This window comes from Heteronotia binoei, chromosome 3, assembly GCF_032191835.1.
Source record: "Heteronotia binoei isolate CCM8104 ecotype False Entrance Well chromosome 3, APGP_CSIRO_Hbin_v1, whole genome shotgun sequence".
Taxonomy (NCBI): Eukaryota; Metazoa; Chordata; class Lepidosauria; order Squamata; family Gekkonidae; genus Heteronotia; species Heteronotia binoei.
Window position 1 is genome coordinate 46,391,525 of NC_083225.1, and position 25,109 is coordinate 46,416,633.

Below are 25,109 nucleotides of genomic sequence, written 5' to 3' on the forward strand. Positions count from 1 at the left end.
GCGATTTACTTCTGAGTGACTAACCACGCATAGAATCAGACTGTCAGTAGAACTTGCTTGCAAGTAAAAAAAAGGATCATACTATGGTAATAAGATTATACCAGATTTACTTGGGCCATATGAAAATTTGTAAAGTAAAAACAGTGAACTGTGGAATCACAGAACCAGTGATATGGGGTGGAAAATTTTCCAGTGCTACGTTTTTCCATGGAAATTTTTTTGCCCTGTGTTACTACATATAAATACAGTCTGTTTATCTGTCGTTGTCAGGCATGTTGTGCTACAAATCAGTCATATTAGAAGGACTAGATGTTGGATGTGAAACATGAACAAACCATCAGTGCTTGTACATGTGCCTTCTTTGGCCCTTTTCGGGTTTTTTGCCCATCAAGTCACAGCTGCCTTATAGCCACCCCATAGGATTTTCAAGAGATGTTCAGAGGTGGTTTGCCATTGCCCAGCTCCACATCACCACCCAGGTATTCTTCATAGATCACCCTTCCAAATTCTAACCAGGGCTCACCCTGCTTAGCTTCCAAGATCTGATGGGATTAGGCTAGACTGGGCTATCAAACTCAGGGCCTTCTCTAGCTAATGTTCTTTAAATTCTGCACTTATTTCCCAGAAAACCCACATCACTCTATGGAACATTTTCTCAGGCTGGTCTTATGTTAAATTGTAAACTAAGATTAAACTTAAATCATAGCTCTCTAAGTAATACATGAAAGTTTGACCCCAGCCACATTTGCCCACTGGACAAAACAGCACTGGTCAGAAGCCAGATTTTAACTGGGCACTTCCTGGTTGACAGCCCTGTCTCTTATCCACTGAAGTTCATGTGGAAAAGTATTATAATTTATGGAAAGCTCACTAACAACTTGTACATTCCATGAAGATAGTTTCAGATGGCGGCCATATTGGTCTGCAGTACAACAGCTGGATTTGAGTCCAGCAGCGCCATAAAGATCAACAAGATATTCAGGGTATAAGCTTTTGAGAATCAAGGAACTTCGAGAGTCATCCTAGGCAACTTTGACTCTCAAAGTTCAAAATCTTGTTGGACCCAACAGACTCGAATCTAGTTTGTACCTTAGTGTTCCATCCCAAACCTGCACTGGTATAGCAGCAGTTATTACTACACTGTAGTATTAAAAATCTCCTTTGCATCTATCAGCTATCCTAAGAAGATGCAGAAGCTCTGAGCATCAGAGTTCTGTATGACATGTGACATGGGGGTGGGTGGCTCTGTCCTATTTATCAAGTGCAGAAAGCTGCTTTAGCTGTGACGGTACAAGCCACTGTTTCATCTCTGTGGCAAGGCCACTTTAACTGCAGGTTGAATAATTTCAGGCCTGTCAGTTGTCAACGTGGACAATCTCCACTCATTTTTAAGCTGGGTGTTTGGAGAATCAAGCTGTAATAAAAAGAAAGAAAGCAAAGAGCAGACATAAATGGTCAGTTTTTAGAACAGTTGCCTCAAGGTAATAGCGGCTGCGGCAAGCCTCCGAGCTCTGTATGCTAAGACTTCTTCAGCAACTACACAACAGGACAGAACAGGAAGATGATAAAAATCTACATTTATTTGTTTTGCTTCAGATGATTTAGTTTTGCTTCAGATAAAACATAAAGGGCAGAAGACTTCCTGAGTAAACAGAGTAACATGAGTAAATATAAATGTTGAAAAATGAAAAGCACACCCAAAGAATGGTATCACTTGAAGTACTTATACTTAAACTGGAAGTGGGGGGGGAGCATGCAGTATGTTTTTCCCCAGACTGTACTGCTTTGGAATGCAGGTATGGAGATTATATGTCCAAATGCTCATCCCTTCCAAAAACTCCACACACACAGAAAGCTAGCATATCCTCTTTTTCCTAATGATAGATAGGGAGAGAGAAGGAGGAAGGATGGACAGACAGACAGATGATGATAGAGATGCTTTCAAATTAAGAGTTCTTTTAATTTACAGTATAAGAGAAACATTGTAAGAATGTACCCTGTTCCCATTTTATTGTTATGCACACTTACAGGTAAGCTTGCCAGCCTCCATGTGGGACTGGAGATCTCCCAGAATGGGAATTGATCTCCACACTATATAAATTGTGCTTATTTATTTAAAACCTTTATTTCAATTCTCCTGGAGAAAATGGCTGCTTTGGAAGGTGTACTGCATGCCATCATACCCTACCAAGATCCCTCCCATCCTCACTGTTCCAGGCTCCATCCTCAAATCTCCAGATATTTCTGAACCCAGAGTTAGCAACCCTACTTTCATCTTAATCTGGAGTGTCTTGTGCTGTCTGCAGTGGAAGAAAGATGGTGGAATAAATGGATCACTGCCTTATCTCTTGATCAAAATAATAAAACACTATAATCAGAAGACTTCTATTGTTACAAAAATAGTCTAGTAATCATCTAACCGTAAGCCACTTAACAAGAGTACATGTTTGTAAGCTATTAATAATATTGATCAGCACATCCCTTTATATCAGCTGGATTCCTTACCTTCAGTATTTTGTCATATCCATTGTGTCAGTGAAAAAGGAAGGAAGGAAGGAAGGAAGGAAGGAAGGAAGGAAGGAAGGAAGGAAGGAAGGAAGGAAGGAAGGAAGGAAGGAAGGAAGGAAGGAAGGAAGGAAGGAAGGAAGGAAGGAAGGAAGGAAGGAAGGTCCACAGCAGCAGTGTTGCAAAAATCCAAACCAATGGAAGCTTTCTAACTGGATCTGGCAACTTGGAAAATATATGAAGATGTAAACAACAACAACAACAAAGGACTGAAATTCTTGCATTTTTCTGATTAACTTGCAGGGAATTCACACATTATTTTTAAGGATCTGATTAGATGAGTTAGGTTGGAGGAAAACCCGAGTAAACTCACATTTATCATCTAATCAGATGATAAACATAAATAAAAAAACAGAGGAACCTGGGTCAGGAAACACACATATTATACATTCACATATCCAAAGCTAGCTGCATTTCATGTCAGGCAAAAACGCAGCCACAAACTTGGCCTTGTTGTCATCTAATATGTGGAACAGCCCCCATACAAAACCAAAGCAACTCAATAATCATAATCATAACTTCAGAAATTTTTATATACATAGGAGTGTTTTGTATTCCATTCTAAATAATAATCTTTCATTCCTCTCCCAAGTATGATAAGCCAATTAAAACAAGGAGAAAGTATATTTTATAAACCTCTCTGGAGGTTGATAAAAGAAACAGAGAGATTTACAGTGCAATCCTAAGGACAGTTAACGCCCTTCTAAACCCATTTACTTCAATGGGCTTTGTAGAGTTTCTAAAAGAGGAATACACTAAAAGAAAATTGGCAGCAATGCAAAAGCATGCTACAGAATGTTGAAAGCAGTAGTCAAGCTGAGCTATGTAATTTCACTCCTTTATTAGGACGTGTCATTAACCACTGAAATCCTATGAGAACCTGAAAGCAAACTTTAGCCCAGGGATCCCAAACCTTTTTGAGCCTATGGGCACCTTTTGAAATATGACACAGCATAGTGGGAACAGCCATAAAATGGCTATCACAGGAAGTAGAGTCAGATGTAAAATGGCCGCTGTAGCTTACCTTCAGTCACACAGTTAAGATCCTTGTGCTGTGGTGGCAGCTGCTACTAAGCAACATTTCATAAAATCTGCACAGCCAGTCAAATCTCCAGCAGCCAATCAGAAGCCTTGCTAGCCAAAAGCTCCAACCGGCCCCACCTATTTTTAAAAAATACTTGACAGGAACCATCAATCAATCAATCATTTTATTTATATCCCGCCCTCCCCGCCGAAGCAGGCTCAGGGCGGCTAACAACATTAGATCAATACATTAAGTTATACAATAATGTTTAAAAACAATAACTGATTTAACAATTTAATTAAAATTCTAAAATTAATAAAATTAACATCCTGGTGCTATTTCAACAGATGGTAAAATTACTTAAGCAGTCTCTCTCTTTTAATCAGTGAAGGCCATCTCGAAAAGGACTTTTTGTATAATTCAACCGTGAAAGGTGTTGGTGGGTATCATGGTGCCTGGGGTCTGGGGACCCCGTTGCAGCTACGGTACTTGCTGCTTGATTATACATAATTAAACAGTTCCTTTGATAAAAAGAATAAAGTCATGTGGAAGCAGCTGGAGTGGGGACAAATTACATTCCTACAGTATCCAAATGATTCAGGATAGATGATGGTGGTGGTGGTGATGCCCCATGTTAACTTCACAAACAATCCTGAGGTACAAAAGCTGGCCTACAATGGCTGAGCAGAGATCTAGTTTTCTTGTAACATGATTTTTCTTCAGGGTATTCCCTCCTCTTTCTTTCTTTTCTGTTACCAACATTATGCCTTTTGTGAAGAGTGTCCTAGTACTGCCTAGTAATCTTTATTTTTTCTATTTGGGCTTAAAGACAAGACAGTGCAGCAAGCACAGAGATACAGAAGAAATCCAATAAAGAAGGTCAGATCTTATATTCTGACCGGCTTATTTTTTCCTAAGCATAAACTGTATTTCTACTAGCACTTTTTGTATATTTTTCTGCTCTCTCAGTACAGAAGAAAGTCTAGATTTGTTTTATCTGTAAAGTGATAATTCAATATGAAAGATGACAGAGCAAGCCTTTGCCAAAGAACCTGGATTTAAAATGATTTCGCCACAGTAAATGGGACTTTGGCTATGTCAGCTCTGTTGGATTGCCTGATTATGTGTGTTTGCTTTTTCTCACCTGTTCTTCCTTTACTCCTACACAGTGATGCACACTAGTCAGGAAAAAGAAAGCAGCCTATATGTCTATCAGAGGTTTGAGGTGCAGAAATTAGCAAGTTAAAATGGCATGGAGCAAAACATGAAAATTAGCCAACAATTGTTCACATACAACAGGCAAAATTGGCAACCACAGTCAGCCTTCTGCTGATAGAAGACACTTTCACTCGCAGAAGGAAAGAATTGTTTTCACCACTTCCTTCTCCTACTGAAGCTCCCCAGTTCCACCTCCATGATGTACCTTGAGGTCCACTGACCCACAAAACTACAGTATCATGGGGCATAAAAAACTGGCAAGAAGGAGGAGATGGGGGAAAATGTCATTTTATATAGAACAGATTTGTCCACATATACATATATAATTTTCATTTTATTTTATTTGCTTTTGTGTCCAGAAGAGTACATATGAATGTATGGTTTGCTCTTTTGTTAAATATACTACCACTCATGCACAGGAACTTAACAAGCATAAGGGGGAAGGCAGACGCCAGAGGTGAAAATACCAGGATGCATATATCACTGATACTCAACTGAAAGTTCTATGCTGAAAAACTGCCAGCCTAGACAAAACCCTACCTCACTATAAGTGCTGGTCAGAGTGCTCTCTCACAACTCTCAGTGTAGTAACAACTACACTGGTTTGGTAGCTATTCCCTTACACAGGCAGCTGTGGGAACTGTGTCTAAGATGGCACACTCTCAGCACAGTCATTAAATTTTAATTCCCACAAGTCTTTAGATAAATTTATGACAAAACTGGCTATAATAACAGCCAGGGACCCATGTACCTTCATACCTTAACAGCCATGTACCTCGTACCCTAACAGTCAGGGACCCATGTACCTTAATGGCCAGGGAACCACATACCCTCAGGACTGCCTCCTCTGGTATACCCCAAGAGAGCCTTACATTCCAGTGACCAACATTTGCTGGGGGTCCCTGACCTGAGAGACATCTGACTATCCTCAACCAGGGCCAGGGCCTTCTCTGCTCTGGCCCCAACCTGGTGGAACTCTCTGCCAACTTCCATCCGGACCCTGCAGGAACTACTTCCATTCTGCAGGGCCTGCAAAGCAGAGACGTTCCACCAGATATTTGGCTGAGAATAGTTATGGTTTACATTTGGCACTCCCACTTTCACTCCCAGTGTGAGATAGTGGCACCACCTGGACTTGATGCCATCTACTTTTAGGAAACTCTAATGTCTTTACCGTTTACAAAATTGGTTTTTATCTTGTTTTGAACTATGACTTGTTATGAACCACACTGATCCTGGCTATCAGAAATGGCAGTCAAAATTTCAATTAAATAAAGAACATCATCTGCACAGTGTCATCCAGAGGAGTGGTTTTATGGCCTTGTTTCTTAAGGGAACAGGGACTAGTGTATGACTTGTCTGTAACACACTTTGCTGATAAGATACCTCACAACTGTGCCAACTTGGATGAACTTTTCTCTACAGTGTCAATTGTAGCACAGTGCAGCATTGTTATGTATTTAACAGCCAATCATACAAAGGTATGGTTTTTTTTCTCTAACGAGTGAAGGAGTAAAACTCCTGTGTCTTCTTTGTTCAAACAAGAACTTCCACATTTTTATTTTCCATTCATGCTATCTGAATGTTATGACGAGGTCACCGTTTTTTTGGAGTCAACTCGGTCAGAAATAAATTGAAACTTTGATCAAGGTAAGCGGATATGTTGATGATAGTCAATATGGAAGTAGATGGGGTGTATTTATACTCCTCTTGAAAGATCAGGTTTGAAGCTTCAATCCAGCATTGCTGCATGATGCAAGACTGGTTTTGTTTATATTTTTGGAGAGATTTTTTTTCCATTCAGCTATGGCTGATTTCTTGGAATTCACTCCTGCTGCCTCCACACATGCCCTGGTAACCTCCTAATTACATTACTATGATGCAATCTCATGTGGGCTGCCTTTGAAGACTGTCCAGAAACTCCAGCTGGTTCGAAATAGCATAAGCAGGCTGTCTACAAGAAGGAACCCAATGGTCTATATTATACCATATCATTCCTAGCAGACTTTAAAAGTTGCTTTGAATCTTCAAAGCACTAAAAGTCACTCTTCAGAAGCGTTACACCCTTCTAAGCCCATGGACTTTGAAGGATGTAACTCTTCTTACTGCAAAAGACTCAGCTGTGTTTCTATGAAGACATATTCCAACACTACTTCCATACTCCAAGATTCTCTGGCAAAACTCTTTTGAAATTTTGCCAGTGTCTGAAATAAAATTGATAGTACCAATACAGGATTTTACTTTGTAGCCATTCTGCCCTTTAACACCCTACCCTGACAGGATCATCTTGCCAGATCCTTATTATTGTTCTGAAGAATGGTGAAAACCATCCTGTTAAGGAAGAACTTTTTGCTTCACCTAGTTTGTTATTACCAATTAGCTAGTTGTTTTATAGTTCTATTACATTGCTATTATTTTTGTAAGCTGTTTCTGGAGAAGTTTTGAGAACTGAGGGTTTTTAAAGGAATTTCATATGTACAAACACATTTGTGGGATACTTTCACTCTCAGATTTCATCACATGGATAGTCAGTTCCCCATATTAAAGAACTGCAATCACCACTTCTTTGTAAATTATACCAACTGGTGAAAGGGTATGTATTGCCTCCTGCTCTTCTTGCTGTTACCTCTTTCATAAAAGTTACTTGGCAAATTGTTTTACTTGCTCACCACACTTTAGAAATGATTGGTGTGCTTTAAGAAGTGTGATTTGTCTTCCATACAGGTTAATTGCTTCCTTTTAACATGTAATGTTTCTTTATTTCTTCAAACTACACACCATTTTTAGATTTCACATACTTTGCAGTATGTTGCAGTAATTAGCTTGTTAGGACGACATCTTGTCAGAGAGGGCACTGTCGCTTTGTTAATGTTACGCCATCTGACAATTCCATTCTGGTCATGTTTGTTTTGACAACTGAGCCCAGACCTGCCCATAAAACTAGCATGTTCTGAGAGGGCAATTTATATATAAGCACCTACTAAGAATGAAGAATGTAGACCTATGTTAATAAGAAAGGACTACATTGATTTGATCTCTAGCTGTTTCTCAGCATTTGGCATGAATATAGGTATAGCTATGTGAAAACTTTGTTGGTCTTAAAGGAGCTATTGCACTCTGTCTACTGAAATATTAGATTTAACATTTACGTTATCTTAACTCTTACTTGGCATCAGAGGAAAAAGGACAAGTGTGATTTATTTCTCATATCTAGTCTGGTCACCCAGGTGCAAATCTGCTTTTAGATATTCGGGCTTGCATATTCTTTCATTTCAGCAGCTGACATCACATCACTATTAAGTCAATAGTCCTGTTCACAAGTTACAGTGAACACACATACAATTTGTGTACAGTGTACACTTGAATGCTCTTTAAATGTGCATTGAGTAATTCTCACATTACTTGTAATACATTTACAGCTAAATGTATGATAGAAGCCCCACATTCAGGGCTTTTTTGCAGCAGGAACTCCTTTGCATATTAGGCCACACACCCCTGATGTAGCCATCCTGGAGTACTAACAGCTCTGTAAGCTGTTGGAGGATTGGCTACATCAGAGGTGTGTGGCTTAATAGGGAAAGGAGTTCCTGCTACAAAAAAAGCCCTGCCCACATTTATCCATATTCTGGTTCCCAGTTTCATTTACAAAGTTAATACAGGTCATCTCTTTCTCATAAACAGGTGTACCATGTGCAAGAGGGTTATACTGAGTTCACTGTAACAGGACTTGAACATGCACAAACCTTGGGTTGATGCCAGGTTCATACATGCTCCTCACTCTTCCCATTTCTCCCTTCTCTTCCCAGGCAAAACCCAATGAAGGAATTCTGTTTTTAAAACTAACTCTGATTCTTTCTGATAGGTGTGTGGCTTAATTCTAAACTGGTGAAAGCCACAGGCTGGGATATGTATCTGCATGTTATCAATAATGGAGTTAGCTTGAAATCAGATTTCTTTCATCATACATGTTCCAACACAAGAAAAGAGACAGAAGGCGAGAGAGGTCTGTGTGTGAGCCCAGCAAACAAGCCAACTGAATGTACATTCAAGCTTAATGTCACCTTGCCATAACTAACATCTGAATACAGCCTCTGCCTGGTTGCCTGTGGTCACTCCCTAAATCTCATTTACAAAATAATGTTGCCACCTGTCTAATCATCTGGGCTATTCAGCCATTTGAAAGGGGAGGAATTCATTCTGGTGAGCTTCTCATAAATATTTCCCTTCTTGCCTTTAACAAATGAGGTGCATCATATTTTGCCATTAGATGCCTGAAAAAAGAAATCAATAGACTATGAGGGAAAGATCAAGGTTACACATGGCAGGAAGAGCAGGAACCGCATTTAATCTGTCAACAGTAAATTACTGCCACTGGTGGAGAACCAGAAAACTTGGCACTCACAACCAGGAGCACTGGCTTTATATAACAAAAGTTCCTACAGAATTAGCAACCCGCAAACTCTGTTTTAGCTCTGTATTTTTCAAGTATATAAAATATATACAAGCTTAATTCTTGTCCTGCTTATACTAACAAATGTCCTTGTTCATCATAGTTTCAGCTGAGAAGGAAGTAACAATTCTTCCTAGAGAACTTCAACCACATAAATGTATTGCATTTGCTTTGAATTAGACATCCTATTAAAATTCACAATTCATATTAAACTTTGCACTTCTGGTAAGCCCAAATCTTACTCTGAAAAATTCCAGTTACAGTACTGATATGTTCAATGCCTTTGATGACTCTACAGTGTATTCATCCTTGATCAGATTCTTATCATTCAAACAGCAACAAAAATGTTTTTTCTTGCAACCCTGCAACATTTTAACCCTTTTGCAACAAACAAATGGCATATTTGTAACATTTTAACCCTTTTACACAAGACTACCTCCTATAATTTCACTAGTTGCAGTTATGTCTTGGTAGGAATTCGAGGAGGAAGAAATTTGGGGAGGACCCATGGCTCAGTGGCACAACATTTGTTTGGCGTGCAGAAGGTCTCTGGTTCAATCTCCAGTATCTCCAGTGAAAAGGACCAGGCAGTAGGTGATGTGAGACCCTTAAGCCTGAGACCCTTAAGAACAACAGCCTGAGACCCTTAAGAGCAACTGCCAGCCTAAGTAGACAATACTGATTGTGACAGACCAGCAGTCCAATTCAGTATAAGGCAGTTTCATGTATCATGTGTGAGCCATGTAAGGAAAAGTGGGGGGGGGAGTGTGGGCAGGATCTTGGTCAGAGAGTGAGGCTATGGGTCAGTACAGCACATTCACTGGATGCAGAAGCCCCAGGTTCAAACCCTGGCATGCCTAGTTAAAAGCACCAGATAATCAATAATACAAAGAATCTCAGCATAAGATTCTGGGGAGCCACTGCCAGTATATGAGCAGGTGACAATGATTTTGAGGGACCACTGGTCTGGTTCAGTTTAGAGCTGCTTTATTTGAGGAGGCAAATCAGCACGGAAGACACATGGAACGGCACAGAATTCAAAGCCAATAAAAAGCTTCTAAAAAGAGACAATCAAAGTACAGGCCAAAGCAAAGCAGAAGAGAAGAAGACACCAAAGAAATAAAACAGGGACACAAGTCTAGGGGCTAGCACAATCAAGAAGCTTGAAACGCAAGCTGTTGACCAGCCTGCCAGTAGCTTTTTCCTGTTTCCTTTTATAGGAAGCTGCTGGTAATGCTGCCACCCAAAGAGCTCCAACACCAGGAACCCGTTGCGATGCCATAAGAAAAGAATGCATTATTTGTGTCAGAATATTACCAGTACTTTATTAGAAAAATGCCATCCCTGTAAATGTATTAAATTAGCTTTTTATAGTCACAATGCATCTCTTCTATTTCTGAAATAAACAAGGAACACTTGCTTAAAATAAGAAACAGCCAGCTTAGCTGCAGGCCGGCTGGAGCCAGTGATAGTCCACTGATGTTTTACTCTGCCTTAACTTCCTTACTGCGGCACTGTTTTTCAAGATCATCCCCATGACATTGTCTGCAAGTCGTCCTGCTTCTGTGTTTTCTCTACTGTCTTTGGAAAGATCACAGTCAAAGAGCCTTTGGGTGCTGGGAGAATGAAAAGACACACACTTCTGCAGGTCCCAGCTATATAGTGCTGCCATTTCATTAACCGAGTCCCAGCAGCCACTGTTTCCTTCCCCACCACCACCAGTGAGTTTTTGTGTGGTTTTTCAAAAACTTAATCGGCAGATAGATCTCTATTGCATTGAAATCTTTCATTGAAAGATTTCATTGAAATCTGCCTCCGTTCCTGAGGACTGGAAGGTAGCAAATGTCACCCCCATCTTTAAAAAAGGTTCCAGAGGAGATCCGGGAAATTACAGGCCAGTCAGTCTGACTTCAATACCGGGAAAGTTGGTAGAAACCATTATCAAGGACAGAATGAGTAGGCACATTGATGAACACGGGTTATTGAGGAAGACTCAGCATGGGTTCTGTAAGGGAAGATCTTGCCTCACTAACCTGTTACAGTTCTTTGAGGGGATGAACAAACATGTGGACAAAGGAGACCCGATAGATGTTGTTTACCTTGACTTCCAGAAAGCTTTTGATAAAGTTCCTCATCAAAGGCTCCTTAGAAAACTTGAGAGTCATGGAGTAAAAGGACAGGTCCTCTTGTGGATCAAAAACTGGCTTAGTAATAGGAAGCAGAGAGTCAGTATAAATGGGCAGTCTTCGCAGTGGAGGACGGTAAGCAGTGGGGTGCCGCAGGGCTCGGTACTGGGTCCCATGCTCTTTAACTTGTTCATAAATGATTTAGAGTTGGGAGTGAGCAGTGAAGTGGCCAAGTTTGCGGATGACACTAAATTGTTCAGGGTGGTGAGAACCAGAGAGGATTGTGAGGAACTCCAAAGGGATCTGTTGAGGCTGGGTGAGTGGGCGTCAACGTGGCAGATGCGGTTCAATGTGGCCAAGTGCAAAGTAATGCACATTGGGGCCAAGAATCCCAGCTACAAATACAAGTTGATGGGGTGTGAACTGGCAGAGACTGACCAGGAGAGAGATCTTGGGGTCGTGGTAGATGGCTCACTGAAGATGTCAAGGCAGTGTGCGTCTGCAATAAAAAGGGCCAACGCCATGCTGGGAATTATTAGGAAGGGAATTGAAAACAAATCAGCCAGTATGCCCCTGTATAAATCAATGGTGCGGTCTCATTTGGAGTACTGTGTGCAGTTCTGGTCGCCGCACCTCAAAAAGGATATTATAGCATTGGAGAAAGTCCAGAGAAGGGCAACTAGAATGATTAAAGGGCTGGAGCACTTTCCCTATGAAGAAAGGTTGAAACGCTTGGGACTCTTTAGCTTGGAGAAACGTCGACTGCGGGGTGACATGATAGAGGTTTACAAGATAATGCATGGGATGGAGAAAGTAGAGAAAGAAGTCCTTTTCTCCCTTTCTCACAATACAAGAACTCGTGGGCATTCGATGAAATTGCTGAGCAGAAAGGTTAAAACGGATAAAAGGAAGTACTTCTTCACCCAAAGGGTGATTAACATGTGGAATTCACTGCCACAGGAGGTGGTGGCGGCCACAAGTATAGCCACCTTCAAGAGGGGTTTAGATAAAAATATGGAGCACAGGTCCATCAGTGGCTATTAGCCACAGTGTATGGGTGTATATAAAATTTTTTGCCACTGTGTGACACAGAGTGTTGGACTTGATGGGCCGTTGGCCTGATCCAACATGGCTTCTCTTATGTTCTTATATTGATCTATTTTAACAATATACTAATTCCAAACTTTTGTGCTTTTTAAGGAAAAAGTAAGGTCTCTCTTTTTTATACAAAACCATAAGGTACTGGCTGCACATCTCTCCCTATAACTCAGCAATGCAAGGGGCTAGTAGCATGCTAATTTAAAAATCAAAGTAAATTGTTGCAACAGATTAGTATATTGTTATTGGACTATAGTGCAGGAGTGTCAAACTCATTTGTTTCGAGGACCGGATCTAACATAAATGGGACTTTCTGGAGCCAGGCCATGCGTGTCATAAAATGTAATACTAGGTAGCAGAGATATAAACTTTATAAAAACACAGAAAAACACAATTAAAGATATTTTTACTTAAAATACAAACATGCTTAAAAGTGTTGTAATATTTTGTTTAAAATGGAAAGGTGGTGGAACACTGGGATATGGCAATGCAATTTTAAAAATAAAACGTTGAGAAAAAGCACAAGGATCACGGTAGAAACTAAAATATAAAAAGTTCTATCTAAGAAAACATAAAATGGCTGGGCATTGCAAACTTCTTCCCCACCCCCATCTACTCAGATTGGCAATGGTTCTCCAGTGTACTATTCCCCTTTGGCTGTTGGTTCCCAAAGTAGAGTACTCACTAGGCAGCAGTCCATTCAGCAGAGACAAGCTGGCTCAAAGCATCAACTCTTTATTTGCAAGGACACCACTCCAAGAAGCAACAGCTTCAGCTGGCCAGAGGAACACTGCAGCGCAGACAAAGTTGCAAGGAAAATGTGGAATGGATTTTCCATTAAGGTCTCTGCAGCTTTGTTTCTTGCTGTAGCCGATAAAGACAAGGCAGAAAGAGTAGGGGACTTTGGCAGCCTCAGAGCTTCAAAGGGTGAGGACAGGAGTGGGGGAGGGGAGAAAAGAGTACCCACAGGCCTGATTAAAGCCCTGGGCGAACTGGTTCTGGGTCACAGACAAGATATTTAACACCTCTGTTATAGTAGGTCTAGCATCTTTATTGTGGGTAGGGATGCTTAACAGCAGACATGGAAAGATGAAAAACATGTTGATGTTTCCAAATGCCTCTGCATTTGCAACAGCAATGACAGCTACACAGAGAATCGTTTCCATGTGGAAGCAGCCCAAGACTGCTTTCAAATGGTATCAAGAGAGTTTCCAATACAAGGCATCACCTGATATATGCGTGTTATTGTGACGTAAATCCCACTGAACTCAGTATGGTTTTACTTGGAATAAACTATCAGACTGCAAACATTATACTATTATTACATTTTGCATAAAGGTCAAACATGCATGTCCTGCCTGACTGAATCCCTGGTTTACAGTTTATGACTTCTAATCCCGCAATGTAGCAGAACCTTAAGATGACAAGTGCACCCTTGCCAAGTGGTTTTTATGGCACAGTATAAGGATCTGCATATTATTTTCTAAAGGTTTCTACTTCTAATCTAAGGCCTTCTAAGGAACAGATAAACTGGAAAATTTTCCTTTTACAAAATAATAGAATATCTCTAAAAACAGAAATCTAGATGTTATCACGGCACTCCCCTGAATATGGACTCATTTTGAGGAAATGCTGAGGACTAACCATTTCCTCCCACAATAAATTGTCATAAATATAAGTCAGTAAGTTACATGCTCAGATACTCCACCGACCTCATTATCTGCTTTGCTTCTCCATGTGTTCATTTTGTTTTGAAGCAAAGTCTAAACAGAACAGGCTATCTTGTCAATCACTCATATAAATATATTAGTAAGCGGCAGCTTAGAGTTTTAGTTAAGGAAGATGATCATAGTAACACATTTCTAAATGTTGGGGGTTTGTAGCTTCATATTTAGAACTCAATTACTCCATCATGGTTAATCTGGGAGATAATCTGATTAACTTTTCTAATTTGCTTTAATACATATCAGAATTGTTTAAAATCTTCCATATAAAATGAAAACCAGCATCAAAATTTGTTTTGAAACTGAATGTTTATAAAATACAGATTAAATTTTGCAAGTTGATCCAAAGGAACATTTTAGCCTGTAGATGATACTTTTTTTCATAAACAACTTGATGTTCATCAAAATAAAATCAAACCACACCTATTAAGTTCAGGGACACTCATCATGCTTTAAAGGACTACATTCAAGTAAATGACTTATGGATCACGTATTTCCATATTCCCTGTTGGTTTTACCAGAACTTGGCATACAATGCAACCCTAAACAGAGGGAGATCTGGCTAAGCCCACTGACTTCAATGAACACTAAACTCTGTTTAGGATTGCATTGTAAGAACCGCTGTTCATGGAGTTCACTGATAACAACCTTCCTTGCAAGTGCATATAAATGTTATCTCTTTGATGAGAATCTGCTCATATGTTGGAAAGACTACAATGAAAGAGTCACTATTTGTCTTCTACCCTAAATGCCTGCTGTCTAGCCTGGTCAGTAATACCTCTCCTCATAAGAGGAATCAGAGTAATGCAGGGTGAAGATGAAAAGCAAAGTAGGGTAGTGTCCACACTGTGAGACTGTACCCCAGTGGATTTTTTTTTTTGCCATCCAGTCAAGTTGACCTCTGCTGACCCCTAGTGGGACTTGAAGGCAAGGGATGTTCATAGGTGGCTTGCCATCACCTGCCTCTGTATCATAACCCTGGTATTCCTTGTAGATCTCTCATCCAAATACTAGCTGAATATCCAAATACTAGCCAAGCTTCCAAGATCAGGTTTATCTGGGCTATCCAGGTCAAAACTGGCACTATATTTTCATTATCAAGGTAACCACCTCGAGGTCAGTTTCAGAGAAAAGGCAGTTTAAAAATGCTCCAAATAAATCAATAATAAACATAAAGAAATATTTAATCATCAGCCAAATCCTAATGTGGTTAGTGCCTTACATGTGTTTTTTTCTCTTACCAGCATTGTTCCCCATATAAAATGAGAATGAGCTCCTATCCTGCACAAGAAACACCAGTAAATAGGCCAAAAACAACACTGGCGGGCCCTACAAGTGCCAGTGGCAAACCCATGCAACCTATCATGGCCATCTGACCCAATACAGAGTAAGAATGCACTGGATTCTAGAATGTGCCCTTCCTTCATGGAACTTACCCCTCCCAGCCCTTGTCCTGCTGCCTCCACATCAATGAGGAAGGGAAGCCCTAGGTAGGTTTACAAGCAAGCTTCCCACCAAGGAAAGACCTGTACCTGCCATATTGACTCAAAAACTAGCTGCCAGCTAGGGCTCAACATTTTTAATATTTCTTTTATATTGTATTTTTTAAATCCTTATATTAGAATTGAGAATACCATTTAAAGTTAGGATGTACTTTCTCTTTTTTATGATTATGGCTGCTATAATTAGAGACTACAGCTAGCTTAAAAATGATTTTTCATTTGCCTCCAGATCAGAAATACCTCTCATGTCTTTTTTATTAATCAGGTATTGTGGATTTTTTTTTAATACTGCATTAAATAAATATGAACCACTATCAGTATTTAAGGCAATAGTTCATTTAAAGTGCAAATCCACTGCAGGATTTTTATATGAGACTTTAGAAGTGTTTAGATATGGCCTAAATCTACTAAATCGGCATTAAAGTATTCAAGAAAAGAGCAGAAAAGAAGAATCTGGAAATCTAATGGCAATGTAACTCTGCCTTGGTTGTGCCTTGGATGCAACTTGTCACCCAGCAATCTCTGAAGTTGTCCTAGCTGTTCTGGATCCAATAATATGTCAACTGTTTTAAAAAAATGTGAAAGAAAATACAGGGCCAAATATGGCAGATAATTGGATTAATTGGCTGACTATGCCTGTGGTTCCTGTAGAAGACATGACATGGTGGTAATGATTCCTGTTTCTTCAACATAAGAACTTGTGTGGTGTAATGGTTAACACGTCACAATCTGACTGGGGATGACCAGGCTCAAAACCCTGGCCTACACAATCACAGAAGCCTGCCAGGTGACCTTGGGCTCATCACTATCCCTCAGCCTAATCTACTCCCACAAGAGTGCTTTTGTGATGATTAAGTGGAGAAAGGGAGTATGATATAAAAAGCTGCTTTGGTCCCCAGTCAGGGAGAAAAGTGGAATATCAGTAATGACAACAAAAAGAAGTATAACTATCATGGTAGCATAATACTCTATGTACTTTGACAAGTTCCAAGGTACTACATTTTAAACAAAGGGAAGTCACTAGAATTCCTAAACCTATTTCTTTTGTGAACCAGACTTTCTGTGCAATGCCTCACATTGCATTTCTCTCTATACATTCCTAACAAAGTCACCAAAGCAAACATCTATTAGGCTGTCACCCTCTGACAGGAATAAAAATAGGAGCAGGTTGGTGTGAGGGATACTTCAGATCCATGCAAATTAGTGCCGTGCAAATTAGTGCTTCCAATGAAAAACATTAATGATTTATCAAATAAAAAATTAACATAGCTCTTTTCCTCAGAAGTAGATGAATATATAAACACCAATCCATCTTAACATGAAGAATTACTTTTATGACCTAGCAGAAGATAACCAGAAAACTGTCATAAAGCAGTATGAATTAATGCAAAGACGGCTGTGGATTCTTGTGGGATAATGCTTTTTCTCACACACATATCAGCAGTTCCATGATTAAGGAATTCAGTCATAATGTCAAAAGACTCGAAAAAACTTTTGCCTAGGCTTAGTAACTACTCATTGTTTCAGAGAGCAATCCTAAGCAGATCAACTCAGAAGTAAACCCCATTTTATTCAACGGGCCTTATTCACAGGAAAATATTCTTAGGATTGCAGTCTCAGAGACTCAGCTTCCTCACTTCCTGCTCCACAGTGTCAATCTGTATCACTTTAATGCTAAACTACTGGACTAGGAAGCTTTACAGGAGAAAAGGCTGCACTTATGCATTGTGGGCGCATATATTATAGCAATCCCTCCACTTCAACCTATGACCTTGATATATGGTGCAATTTTAACAGAGGCATTCTCTGTCTTTCTGAATTACCCCTATGCCTGCTGTAGAATAAACAATAAGCTTTTCCTGCTGGTTGCCAGTTATTCCCATTAATGGCCTAACAACCATATTTGTGGATCCCTTTCAAATAACAAGTCAGAAAGGTTGCGTTATATGCATTATCAATAATTGCTTTAAATCCAAGTGGGCAGCCGTGTTGGTCTAAAGCAGTTGAACAAAGCAGGAGTCAAGTTGCACCTTTAAGATCAACAAAGTTTTATTCAGAACATAAGCTTTCGTGTGCTAAAAGCACACTTCTTCAGACGAGGGGATCAGGTACAGTAGGCTGAAATCAACAAACCCTTAATCAACAAACTGCATGTATTTCAGCCCACTGTGTCTGATCCCCTCACCTGAAGAAGTGTGCTTTTAGCACACGAAAGCTTACGTTCTGAATAAAACTTGGTGGGTCTTAAAGGCACAACTTGACTCCTGCTTTGTTCAATAATTGCTTTTTTGTTTTTACACAAGCCAGTGTTCAAAATATTATGCAACTTGGAGTTTCTGAGAGTTGTACTGTCTTCTTTCTACCACCTGTAGTATGAGAAATTGGTTTCTTTAAGATAAGATAGCAATACTATGTTCCTGTTGTATTTTTATACATTTTTTTTTAAATTGAACCATTTCTTATAGAACCAAGGAACTTTCAAAATCAGTCACAACAACAATCTTTACTACTTGCTCATGAGTAAAGTGACCTCTTGTTTTCCACTAGAATTTTTTAAAAATTACGCAGGGGCCTTAATAACATTTTGCCCTCTGAATGTTGTTTGCTTGCTGCTCTTTAAATATTTGATTCACTGCTCATGCTGTTCTTTAGGAATGTCATTCATTGATCACTGCATTCAATGAGAAATCTTAAAATCTCATTGAATCAAAGCATTAAAGCAAGCATATGAATCAAATCAGACTTCCTCTATCATGACACTTTCAACTCCCCCACAGCATGTATTAATTTTGCCCTTCCTGCTTTTGATCTACTTTTCAAATTCATCTTTGTAAGTCATATACAGGCCTCATTTTGGGCAGAAACTCACAGGAGCGGAGCTCCAGAACTCTAAATTGTATTGTGCTCTTTCTTTCTTACCCCCCCCCCCCGGCCCTCCAAATGCTTGCTTCTGGGCTCCATTATTCAACCCCCCTGTGAGAATTTTGCTAAACTCTAGATTTGACAAACTTTCTAATATTTCCCCCACCAAAAATGGGAAAATAACCAAAACATATCAAGCAGACAGATGGAAATCTTCCTCATGCCACTGTGGCCACATAGAAGAAAGTAATTTAAAAAGTATGATAGGAGTAAGCTTTTATTATGACCGATATAATTCAAGAAGCATTTTAAGGTAGATGCTTAGCTGATGTAATTTAGTACACCTTTCAGTGATGTCAGGGGTGTGCGGCATATGTAAATGAGTTGTGCTAATGAGCTTCAGCATCTCTTTTTCTATAAAATGACCTCTGGCCGTATCCATTTGATGCAGGAAACAGAATGGGATGTGTCTGCCCTAAAGATTTTCTAGTAAAGAAGTGAAAGCAGAGTGGATAACAAAGAAAGGCATCTCCTATACATTCCAATATCATCTTTCACTTTGCAGTTGCTCCACATAACTTAGGGGAAATGTTTTGTGCTCAGCTCCCGGATTCAGTTCCTGGCACCTGAAAAGGATCTTGGGTACCAAAGATAGGCTTCTTCCTATAGCTATTCACAGCAGACAACAATGGGCTGGACAGTTAAGTGATATGATAGTATAAGGCAGTTTCATATGTTCACATGCAGGTCACAGCCAGATCAGTATTGACAAAATACAGAGATAAGAGCCAAGCCCATTCATGGATATGGACACAGAAAGAATTCACATGCCTGTATGTATCAATTCACATTGCCAAAGGAGTGAACATCTGAGCCTAGTCCAAGTATATTTTTATAACTGGCAAAGGAGTAATATCCCACGCTTACTTGCACTGGTATTAATCAGTAAGGTTCAACAAACAGGGCATTGTAATTAAGAAATAAGCCCAATGCACCTATATCTATTTTTACTTTGAAACATGATAAAGGAATGCATTTGGAAATGCAATGGCTTACCAATGAAATTGTAGTCTATGTGAAAGAAGGAAACAGAGAAAGACATAAACCCCACATTCAACCTTTTTTATTATGAGTGTTTATCCATTCTCATTAGCGCCAACGATACCATAAAAACAGAATGGCTTAAATATAATTGGTGTAATATATTAGGCACTTGGTTCCCAAAGGAGTCCCTTGTGAAAGCTGACAAGATCAAGTAGGTTCTCTCCTACCCACAATCTCTGCAGGCAGGCAGAAAGTGGCTCTTTCTGTCCCCAGAGGGAAGGGAAATGCCCATCATCTTCAGTCTGAATCTTCAGTGTATTCATCTTCAGTGAATACAAATATCTGCATTGGGCACCTCTCAGGTCCTTGACCACTAACATTAGTGGTCCCTGACCACTAATGTTAAAAAGAACTATATTGACTCTTGCCGATATAGATCAGAAAACATGATACAGGAAAATGAGAGTGAAGACAATATAAGGAATTTAAGCCCAATGGCTAGTTGTCTAGTAACACAGAGTGAACCCAGTGGTCCCACCAGTGACATTCCCTAGGGAATGTGTAATCCCTAGCAGTTTTTACCTCTCACTGATACTAGATTCACCATCTAAAGACATCTCAATCTGTAGGCAAGGAGGGTTATGATTTGTAGAATAAATGAACAGCATGTAATTCCTTCCCCTGACCAATATGCTTGATGGTGTAAGGAGCCAAAGGGCTATTAATTACAGTCTGGTGATGGCATATAATGTTATAAACAACAAAGATGTTATTGAGACTGATCTCTGTTTCTTAGGTAACAAAGTAAGCTTGCAGTGAAGAAGATAACTTCAAATCTAAATTAAAACCAGAAAAAGAAAAGTCCATCTGCAATATTGTTAAAATTCACATATTCCAATATTTGGCATCAATGAATTCTTTTAAGCCAGTTTCCAAGTAGTTTATTAGCTGACCCAGTTCTCACTTAGCAGTTGCAAGAAGCTTGCTTTATTCCATGACAGCATTATGGTTATAAACAACTTACTGACTTAAGAAAGGCTTGAGCATATTGCTTGAAGAGGCTTTAAAGGAAAAAATGAAGTTTTATTTCCCATTTTTTTAAATTTTCTATGGAAACTGGGAATCTGGCTTTTTAAAGATCTGAGAATGTCACCCATATTTTCTAACTTCAGCCTACACTGCAGCACTTCAGCCATTACTCCAATGATCAAACTGAATTGAATACAGAGTTATTTTTTTTTAAAAAGTGGCATAGCACAGAAAATAGCATCCACAAGGGGCCAACAGAGGAAAATGGCACCACTGTGGGCAGGATCATGAAAAATGCACACATTACTGTTCGGATGACATAATGGGCTGCACACTTTCCCCACCCCCCAAAAATTAAAGCCTTCTCTGTAAAGGAGGCTAGGAAGGTTCCCGTGCTCCAAGTATTTCATCAACTATGTAAACCATAATTGTTTAAGCGGGCATTTTTATAAATGAAACAGAGCTACATCATAACAGATTGGCCCTGGAAAATGCATTGTTTCCACTGACATAATACCATGTTGAAAGTTTTGGTGCTGACCTTTAAGGCCTTGAATGGTCTGGGACCAATGTATCTAAGGGACCGTCTTCTCTGCTATGTCCCTGGCAGGCCATTGTACTCTGCCAGTAACAACTTGCGGGTAATTCAAAACTATTACTATGAGTTGCCCAAGTAATTTCACATATAATACAAATACAAGCAGATATAACTAGCATCTAACCACATCAGATGTAATGTTAATATACTGTTGCTGTCATTTAAATCAGCAAGTCAAGCCAGTGCATCAACTAAATCCAATTCTGATCATCAGATTCATTTCCTAAAACACATCACAAGTTTCTAACAGGAGAGGACTGTGAACTATAACTCCAAAAGTACTGCTTACTATAGAGGAAGTGATGAAGTATAAAGTTTTGTATGGGAAGGAAAGATCAGTAACAGTAAAATCCAATGCAGAATTACACAGGTCTAAGCACACAGAAATCACTGGGGAAGTAACTCTGCACAAGATTACATTGTAATTCATAAAAACTGTAGTCCAGAAAAAGAAAACATCCACAATTAGCTCATAATGGAACATCAGAACAAAGCAATATTAAGAGCATTTCCCAATTACTGTTGCCAATATTACTCTAGTAATATAGTTTCATTTTCAGAAAGGGTATTTTTACAGCTTTGCTACCTAAATGCATGACAACTCAGTAAATTCAATATTCTGCTTCATTTAATGCACAGTAAAAAGTAGCCAGGGACACACAGAACAGTTAAATGAGTCATACTGTGGCATAGCATGTGGAGCTCTATGCAAGGCCTACCAAAAGCTGTACCATAACAATGGCCACCTATTTACATTATACCAGGGGCTGTTATATATTGAAAGGCTCTTGTAACATACATAGACATAGTACTCAGTCAGTATTACACAATCTGTCATAGACCCATTTTCCTAAGATAAGCATTTCAAACTATGGAAGAGCCAAAACTTCATAGTTATATTTCAGGTCTGGTCAGATTACACTCTAGTTCTCAGTTCTTATACTTCAACAACTAAATGACGGACTATGACAGGCACATATAAACCCCAGCAATACTTGCATTATATTTCAACAATAAACACTTTAGCACCATGGACAGCTCCAAAATATCAGCACCATGGACAGCACCAAGACCATGCAGTAGTCACAATTCCACCGCACAAACTCTCTGCATCTTGATCCAGTGAAACATGCCGTTAAGATTTCAATTCAGAACACTAACAACTTGTTCTTTTGCTTTAACACTAAGTGCTTTGGTCCCAAAAAATTAGTAAAGCTGAACGGATGCTTGCAACCCTAAAAACCTTTGCATTCTAAAAGCTTGTGCACTGTATTGTAAATAAAGATAATATATGCAATGATGATTTTTAAAAAGTATTTCATGTGAAAACATTTTTGGGCCTTGTAAAGAAAAGAAGATGTTTTCCTTAACAGGCTCATGTACTTACCAAGCAGTACCGTTAATTGGAACAGTACATTGAATAGTCCTAATTAGGTCCCTCCAACATGACCATCTGAGAGTGTCTTTGGATGATCTGTTCTCTCAGGGTGGCAAAGCTCTTAAAATGCTGTAGTCCCCGTTCAAATGAAAACCTGTGTATTCCAGAAGCACACTCGCTTGGAACTAAATTCTGTTGAGTTCAGTATTAAACAGTTAGGCAATTGTGCATGTTTTTAAAAGCTGCTGCTGACCCTGGGGATTTCAAGCACCAAACAACAATTCTGGGGCAAAGCAGGCAGCTAATGAACACTTTGCTATACTCGCACTTATAAGGGGATGACACTTTCTGTACAAAAGCATAATCTGTAGCTAAGCCACAATGGGAAATATGCACAAAGAACAAGCAATCAGAAAGCCACCAACCGCTTTTCTAACACAGTTGGCTGCAGAGCAGGAGCTAGACTTCTGAAACCAGTTGGAAACTCCAGAGATTTTTTTTCTTCAAGTTCAGACTTGAAACCTAAAGGTACTCAGAAAAAGAGTCACCTGGGACTCCTCCCTCTCCTCTATGACTCAATAACCACACTCTCCAGGACTGGCCGGGTAATTACCAAGCTCTGATTCCCTGTTCCAAGAAACACTTTCGAACGCGACACGCAGCACTTTCCCAGCAAATGCTCACAAGAGATTCGGTGACCCTTGGTCGAGCATCTTGTTTGCCTGAAGTTCAAGGAAAGGCACCGGGGCGGAGTTCTCTGGCGGCGCTCACAGGATCTCGGGCTCCTCTCTGTAAAACCCAGAGCCCACCAAGACAACGCGAGGAAAGCAAAGGCTCCGGCCCCACCAAGTTCCCTTCGCCCGCGACAGCGACCGAAGGGGCGCGCTGTCTGTCCTCCCGAGGACACGCGGCGGGCCGTCCGTGCGGTTCCTAGGAAGCGCTGAAGCCGCCGGGGAAGCCGTCTCCCCCCCCCGCCCGCCCTCTCCAGCCCACGCGTCCCTGTGCCGCGGCGCCTCCTTGTTCCTCTCAGGCCCCGGCCAGGCGGAGCCGCGAGTCCCCCCCCCCCGGCAAGGGGCCCAGAGGAGCCAGGCTCGCCCCCTGCCGCGCCGCAACCGGGAGCGCCCTTTGGCCACTGGAGCGGCGCCTACCTTACAGTCCTCCGGGCCGGATTTGACCGAGTACTCCTCGGCTTGCAGGTATTTCTGGAGGACGAGCTCGAACTCGCGGTAGCGCTCCTGCGCCTGCTGGTCGTGCCTCTGGAAAGCGCGGACGCAGCGGCGGCAGGCGCCCAGCCACTCGGCCTGCTGGTCGTCGCGGGGGCCCTGGGCCGGCGGCGGCGGCAGCGAGCAATTGCGGGCGTCGTCCTCCTGGCGCGGGCGGGCGAGGCCGGCGAAGAGCTCGCGCAGCGTGTAGGCATTGCAGAAGGGCAGGTAGAGCTCGGCGGCGGCGGCGGCGGCGGCCGGGGCGGGCTGCTGGAGGCGGCGGCAGGCGGCCTCGGCGTCGCCCAGCAGGCTGAAGCACTGGCCGGGGGCCATGGCGGCGGCGGCGTGGCGGTGCCGGCGGGGCCCGGCGGCCAGCTGGCGGGCCTCAACGCAGAGCCACAGGTGGTCGGAGAGCAGCACGGTGAAGAAGAGCAGCGAGGCCAGCGAGAGGCGCCATTTCTGCGCCCGCTCCGAGTCGGCGAAGGGCTTGTCGGGCTCCCGCGGGCCGAAGCACACGCCCGAGCCGGCTCCTCCCGGGGGGCGGCTGCTCATATTTCGGGAGCGCGCCGCAGCAGCAGCCCCGGCCGGCTCCACGGCGAGGGGGGCTCGGCAGCCGGGCTCGACGACGACGGCGGCCCCACGGGCATGGACGCCGGGGGGCGGCGGCGGCGGGGCGCCAGGCTCCCCTCCTCTCGGCGAAGGGCGACGACGCTGGTGCGGGCGGCGGCGGTGGCGTCGCTGCTCCTGCGCGCTGGGCTGGGCCGGGCCGCTGGCCGTCGCCTGCCCTGTCAGCCGGGCATGGTCACGGCGGCGCGGGCCCCCATTTTGGCGCCAAGGCGGCCAGCCCGCCGCTTCCCGCCCTGCGCCTCATGCCGCCCCCACCCGCCCCCCTCCCCTCCCTCCCCTCGCCTGGCGGGGAGAGCCCCCCCCCCTCGTTTCCCGGCTCGCTAGCCCCGCCGCCCGCCCGCCTGCCGGGGCTGCTGCTGCTGAGGGGATTCCGGAGCGCCGCCGCCGCTGCTGCTGCTGCTTTGGAGGGGCTTGCTGCTGCTGCTGCTGCTGTTGCTGCGGCTGCCTCTGTTGCTGCTGCGCTGCGGTTGCTGCTGCGGCTTCTGCTGCTGTTGCTGCTGAGGCTCCCGCCGGGCACCGTCCCCCCCGGCTCGCGGCGTGGATCTGGCTGCCTCCTGCTGCCCGGGGGCCACCCTCATCTTGGGGCCCTGCGCTAAGTTGCCGCCATCTTCGTCCGGGAGAAGCACTTTTTGGGGGGGGGAGCGCACGGCCCTTTGCGTCAT

At 42.0% G+C, this 25,109-nt stretch overlaps 2 protein-coding genes across 2 annotated transcripts in view; one reads left to right on the plus strand and one right to left on the minus strand.

The window, feature by feature from the left end:
• NALF1 (NALCN channel auxiliary factor 1) overlaps positions 1–24,372 on the minus strand; it is a 561,463-nt gene extending 537,091 nt beyond the window's left edge. The window contains exon 1 of the mRNA XM_060235238.1: positions 23,767–24,372. Within this exon, the coding sequence (XP_060091221.1) occupies positions 23,767–24,372 (606 nt within the window). The remainder of the gene's footprint in view (positions 1–23,766) is intronic.
• Positions 20,683–25,109, plus strand: part of NAXD (NAD(P)HX dehydratase) — a 113,610-nt gene continuing 109,183 nt past the window's right edge. The window contains exon 1 of the mRNA XM_060233698.1: positions 20,683–20,693. The gene's annotated coding sequence lies outside the window, so the exon portion shown is untranslated. The remainder of the gene's footprint in view (positions 20,694–25,109) is intronic.